The sequence below is a fragment of the Acanthisitta chloris genome, unplaced genomic scaffold (assembly GCF_000695815.1).
Source record: "Acanthisitta chloris isolate BGI_N310 unplaced genomic scaffold, ASM69581v1 scaffold278, whole genome shotgun sequence".
NCBI classification, from domain to species: domain Eukaryota; kingdom Metazoa; phylum Chordata; class Aves; order Passeriformes; family Acanthisittidae; genus Acanthisitta; species Acanthisitta chloris.
Window position 1 is genome coordinate 32,171 of NW_008686219.1, and position 6,259 is coordinate 38,429.

The 6,259-nt window shown below is 41.3% G+C and overlaps 1 protein-coding gene across 1 annotated transcript; it reads right to left on the reverse strand.

The window, feature by feature from the left end:
- Window positions 1-3,282: 3,282 nt before the first annotated feature.
- Window positions 3,283-6,254, reverse strand: ZNF281 (zinc finger protein 281; the record flags this gene model as incomplete). The annotated part of the gene is made up of 1 exon (XM_009080018.1): window positions 3,283-6,254. A coding segment is annotated over one exon (2,226 nt), but the record flags the coding sequence as incomplete, so codon positions are not given.
- Between the last annotated feature and the right edge of the window lie 5 nt (window positions 6,255-6,259).

Consider the following 6,259-nt stretch of genomic DNA (forward strand, 5'->3'; position numbering starts at 1 on the left):
CTGTAAACAGTATCTTTCACTTTAAAGTGACCTGTTTCTGTTCAACACACACTAGAGCACTGAGTCAGTAACTTCCACATTCTCACAGGTATCTCCTTGAGTATAACAAACATTTCCACAGTCACAACAGCAACTTCACATGAACAAGACTGATTTGTAGTTGGTGGGAAAGAAAAAGCAGAAGCATGGTTCAGACAAATACACAGTTAACAGGCATATAATATTGGGAGGAGGAGGGATAAATTGAAACAACAACAAACACGAATGGAATAACACACGGAATTCTTCCAAAGTCTTCTCAAGGTCCCCATGAGGCATCAGGCAGCTTTTCTTCATCCATTGGTAGTCCAGAAACCTGGAATTGCAACCACCCTTCACACCATCCTATTTTCACCTTTGTTTCATTCTCCTTTCATTTCACCAGTTTCTTCCTCTAACATTTCACCCACAAGTCTGTGTCCAATTGAAACAATTCAGCAATTGTGACAGATTTCATTTAGCTGTTCTAGACCATGTGCAGGCAGGTCAGACATGCACTTGTAGTGGCTTGGGACATACAGATGCATTCAAGGTACCATAATGCACCTGTTCCAAACCAAAAACATGCTATGTGAACTACTATAATAGTTGATGCACAATTTTCTGTCATCATGTATATCTATTACTCTTTACACTCCTGTTAGCAGTAGGAACCAGGTTATCATTTCCCTTGTAAAAACCACAAAAAACTAAAACTTGAACCAAAGTAAACTAAAGTGAAACTGCCACATCCCTAAATAAAGCTTCAGCTCATGTGGGTTAACTACTACTTACTATGTAGTTTCCTAATATAGAGTAGGCAAAGTCATAGGCTGATTTATGTGCATTTTACCATATCTTTCACCATCATTACTTACAAAAACAAAAATTGAACTCCATATTAAAGCAGGAAAAGGTTTTGTGCTATTTAGAAACATTAATGACTACTAAACTGTGCAAAGAACATTAAAAAATCCAATATATTTCCCCCTCAGATCTTTTAAAATAATTCCTAGCAATATTCTGAATCTTATACATTTAGCATATTCCATATTTACTTTGTAAAATTTTTGTCCTTATTTATTTTTCAGCATGCTAAGGATTTTTTTCTCAGCTGTGTGATTGCCTTGATTCAAATTCACATGCAAAGTAGAAGAAAAAACACAAATTAGGTAAACCCACAAACTATCTTCAGATCATCTAAAATGCTTTTAAGTATTTTGCTATAGTCCAGTTATTTTGGGCTTTCCTTATAATGCAGAAGTTAGCACAGGGGAAGAGGAGAAACCACAACCAAAAAAGCCCCCAGAAAGCAGACAGAGGACTTAGTACAATCTTTACTTTGAATGAAATTACATCATGGATCTGTCATTCTGAACTTCCAGCAATTATGTCTTTGATGTTAACAATATGCCATTTGTATTGCATATATAAAAAAACCACATATGTAAAAACCATATATAAAGCCACACGGAGTTGAAAAGTTGAGGCTCTGAGAACATTTTAGCTCTGGTGTCTAAAATAGCACATTGAGATTATCTGACTGAAAAGGAAACTGAAGAGAACAAGCTGGAAACATGCCAATAAATTATTCCTTCTCAAAATTTAATTTCAAAATGTTTCCTTAATAGACTCTCAAAAGCATGACTGGATAATAGAAGTGATACCTTTATGATTTTGTGAATAATGGGTTTTATTAAGTTAAAGAAAACAGCCAGAACAATACATATGCAATTTCTACTACACACAATATAAAGAATGTAAATTATAACCTCTGTAAAACAAAAGAAAAGGTACTCAAAAAAGCCAACACAGTGGTCACGGACTATTCCATCCCCGGTAACAGGCTGAGTTCTGTGTTTAGAGAACAGTTGTTGTTTGCTCATTCGAACTGAAACAGGGTGAAATACAGAATCAAGTATAAAGGAAAAGTTAATGGAGTTACATAGATTCTATGAGAACAAACTCTAGATTAGTGAAGGAAAAAAAAGACAGTTTACTAGTAAAAGAGATCACAAGTGGGCTCAGGTTTCAATTCTTTGTGGTGAGGGACAACAGGAGAAATTATCCAGGTTTTTTGTAACAATTCATTTAATAATACACCACTTTCATAACAGAAGTGTTTTACACTTGCACAATGTTAATAACTTTATTATACATGGAAGCCTGTAATAGGCTGATTACACAATAAGACTGCAAACAACCACTGGTACCTTCCTGACAACGGAAAAGTACGTTAAGACTGAAACATCACCAAGAGTACATAAAAAACCATCATCATAAACATCACCAAAATTACATTAAAAAAACTAATCAAAAAATACATTTGCAAAAAAGTGGTTTAGAGCAGTGCCACTGCCTTTCAGCAGCTTTGAATGGCCACCAGTATTTCTAGCAGGTTTCCGTGGCTCCACAGGCATTAATCAGGATTCACATATAATAAATAATGTACCACAAAATATACATAAAGTAAGGCAATAATTCCAAAGAAAAGTTCTGTTGATATTAACAAGCCACTCAAGTTCTACTTTTGTAGTTGATGTCATCACCAGAAGCCTTTGATGGAATTGCAGCCTTAGGCCCTAAAAGCCTGCCATGATGAACTGCTGCAAGCCCCTCCCTCTGTAAAGAGTTCCAGTGACACCACTGGTACACTGCTGGGCACAGGGGTCTGTGTTAGCTGATCCTGATGCAGGACAGGGGCCTTAGTATGTACAATTGGGAGTATATTATTTCTTATCGTACATGGAAACCTTGACAGAGTTCTAAAAACACGTGGGTGTTCATTGTTCATCATCCGATGTCCTAAGACATCAGAAAGTACATAGAATCATAGAATCATAGAATTTTAGGGGTTGGAATGGACCTTACAGATCATCTAATCCCAACCCCCCCTGCCATGGGCAGGGACACCTCCCCACTAGACCAGGATGCTCAAGGCCTCATCCAGCCTGGCTTTGAACACGTAAGATATTGACCAGCTTATACTGAAGATATAAGCTTTGAACAATCATAAGATATGCACTTTCTGGAATGTAAATCTTTTTAAACACTAGCTATAAAGTTGGGGTGAGAGAGTGAGTAGGGAAGAAGGGAAAGACAAGGTGGAGGGGATGACAGATCGAGTCCAGAGGAACCAGGAACACAATAAAACAGAGAGAACCTTATGCACTACGAGACCATGGAAAAGGGGAAGAGCAGGAGATGGGCTTTTTTGAACCATGTGTAATAAATAATGTGTCCCAAAATCCTATCTGGATTATGACTGTAGTTTCAAGTCGGGGTTCTAATGACATGAACCATTTGCAGAGGTTTTGTTCTCACGGTTTGTGTCAACAGAATCTCTTTAGGGAATTACAGTCTTACGCAGAAGTTCTGGGGACATTACTGTTTAAAGCTACCGCGCTGGGCTCGGCCTACAGACCCAAGAATATTTGCTCCACCTGCCTGGAATGAGAGTCACCTGGAAGAACAGGAGTACATGAAAAACAACAAGATTTAGGTAGCAAAATTCTTTCAGATCAGCCGACATAGGAGACAGCAATTTGAAATGTCATAGATCCCTTCCTCAAAAAGCTGAGATATATTTTTCACCATCTGTAAATTGGAAGTTCCAATACACCAGCAGTGCATAGAATTCCCATGCTTCATTACACTTTCCTGAGAGTAAAGCAATTAGAATAAACCTTAGTCCTAGGAACAAAGTTAATTTTTTGCATTTTAAACTTTTGGGCTATTCCCTGACAATCTATATAATGTAAGTTTGATTGCTAAACATTGTCACTTGAAGAAAAACACTATTTTAAACTATTGATTTTTGATTAAAAACCATAATAAACAGAGCTAAAAAAACCCACACTAACAAAATAAACTAAATATGAAAAGTTGCATTGAAAGGGCATGTTACATTATTCATAATAGGACCGTGTAGAAACATTCCAATGGCAGTGTTGTCAAAAGTAAAACAAATTACATTAAGAAGACCCCACAGCCTGGTCACAGTCAGGACCTTACCTGTAACTCTGGCTGGTTGGGGTTTTTACTCGTGTACTACATGGCTCACTTACATCAGACATCATATTTGTATACCCTGAGAAATCTGACACCGAAGTCCTTACTCTATGGTCCACTTCCCCATTAGAGTTAGTGACAAAAGTCATTGGCACCCTGCTGCCCGACTTAAACTGAGAACCAAACGCTTGTGCAAAGTTCTCGATCTGGTAAGTTGCTCTAGGCTCTATGTCCTTTCGAGGATCTATCTGGCTAGTTAACTCCTGAGATGGGATCTGAAAGCTCGTTGAGGATTCTAGGTTTTTCTGTTCCTTCTGGCCAGTCAGTTTCTGAGATGTCGACTGGTAGGTAGATGAAGTCTCTAAGTTTTTCTGCGGGTCAATGAGATCATCCAGCTCTTGCGAAGGAGTCAACTGTTGATGCGAAGCCTCCAAAGCAGACAAGTAAAAGCCTGGCTGAGATCCAAGCAACATCCCAAATGGAGGTTTTGGCAACGCAGTTGGCAATACTGAGGTAACGGATTGGCTGAAGCCACACTCAAGTGGAGATGTAGTGTATATCTGTTTGTCTGGAAACAGAGTGTGGTTATGGAGAGTTGAAGACAAGCTAACAAACTGGAAACTGGGTCCAAAAGCAAATCCAGTGCTATTGGTTGTTCTTTCAAAGGCTTGTTGGAGGTATTTGGAGTATTCTTGCAACATGCTTGCCTTATCATTTGAAACTGTTTGAGAGTTAGGGCTCAAGTTTTCTTCCTGAACCAGGTCTGAATGTTCTCCTGAGGTGTGCAAGTCCACACGCTGTTCAGTTATACTGAAAGGATCTTCCTTCTGGCCTTCTGATTTGTGAGAGTACTGGTCCAAGAGGCTCTGTAAGACTTCATCAGGAATACAAGACTTGTCGTGGCAAGACTTTATTTCACTGTTCAAAGAAGCTGAATCGATAAGGGACAGAGGAGCTTCGCTGTCCATAACGCTAACACCTGGAGACTGGATGACGGACTGCTGGGAGGTCATGTGTCCGACATTGAGCGAAAAGGCACTGTTACTGCTTGCAGTTTGTAGGTATCTTCTTTTCTTTGAAAACTGCATGGCATCGTCGTAATTGCTACTGATCTGACCCGGTTTACCACCTGTACTTTGGAGAAGGCCAATAGTTTCTACACTGGTATTGGCTACTAGGCCCAGAGAGCCACTCTGCTTCCCAGACAGTGGTTTTTGCCCCAAAATATCTGGCAGCGGTGATACAAAATTAAGGTAATTTTTGTCTGCCTGTTTTCTGCTTGTTTTTTTCAAGACCAATTTTGGCACCTTTTTCTGAAGTTCTTCTACACCCGTGCCAACTAGACCACCACTGGAAGACACAATAGGAATATCAACTGCATAACTCGGCATGGCCACATTACTTGTAACTTGAGATTCAGCTACTTTGCTGCTACACTTGTTTCCTTTGTTTTCAGTGGGTGTACTTTTTGTTTTACTTTTTCTCCTTGAGGAACTTGTATTTCCCTGAGACAACGCAGCCAAGCTACCCATGCTGTTTGATGATCCGGGCTCCATCCCAGCCCCTGCTTTACCTATGGCTTCACCACATGTTCTTCTGTGCTTCAACAGTCTATCAGTCCTTGAAAAATACTGCTGACAAGTGTCACACTTGTATGGCTTTTCTCCACTATGCGTCCTCTTGTGTCTTTCCATGTGGTACTTCTGGATGAACTTCATACTACACTGGTCACACCCAAAAGGCTTCTCCCTACTGTGGATCTTCTCGTGTCTCTGCAGCAAGTACTTCTGGATGAAGCCCATGCTGCACTGGCTGCACTGGAAAGGCCTCTCCCCGGTGTGGATGAGCACGTGCCTGCGTAAGTGATAGGAGCTCCTGAAGGCAGCGCTGCAGTGCTCGCAGACGTGAGGTTTCTGACTGGGGGACGCGACGGCACCGTCCCCCTCTCCCACCAGGGGGGGTTTGGACGAAGCACTTGGCTTCCGCTTGGCTTTGATTCCCTGAGTTTCTGGCTTTGGCCTCTTCGCCTTCTTGACCTGGGCGTCGTGCTTTGGCTCACCCGCGCTGCCCTCGCCTCTGCCAGTCAGGAGCAGGTCTCGGTGGGGATGCTGGTGCAGGTGGTGTAGAAGGCTGAGGTCCTGGATCACGCTCTGGCCGGTTCCTTCGCCGCCGCCCAGGCCGAGGGGCCGGTCGTCCGCCGCCCCCCCGAAGAGCCCCCCGTAGTGGTGAT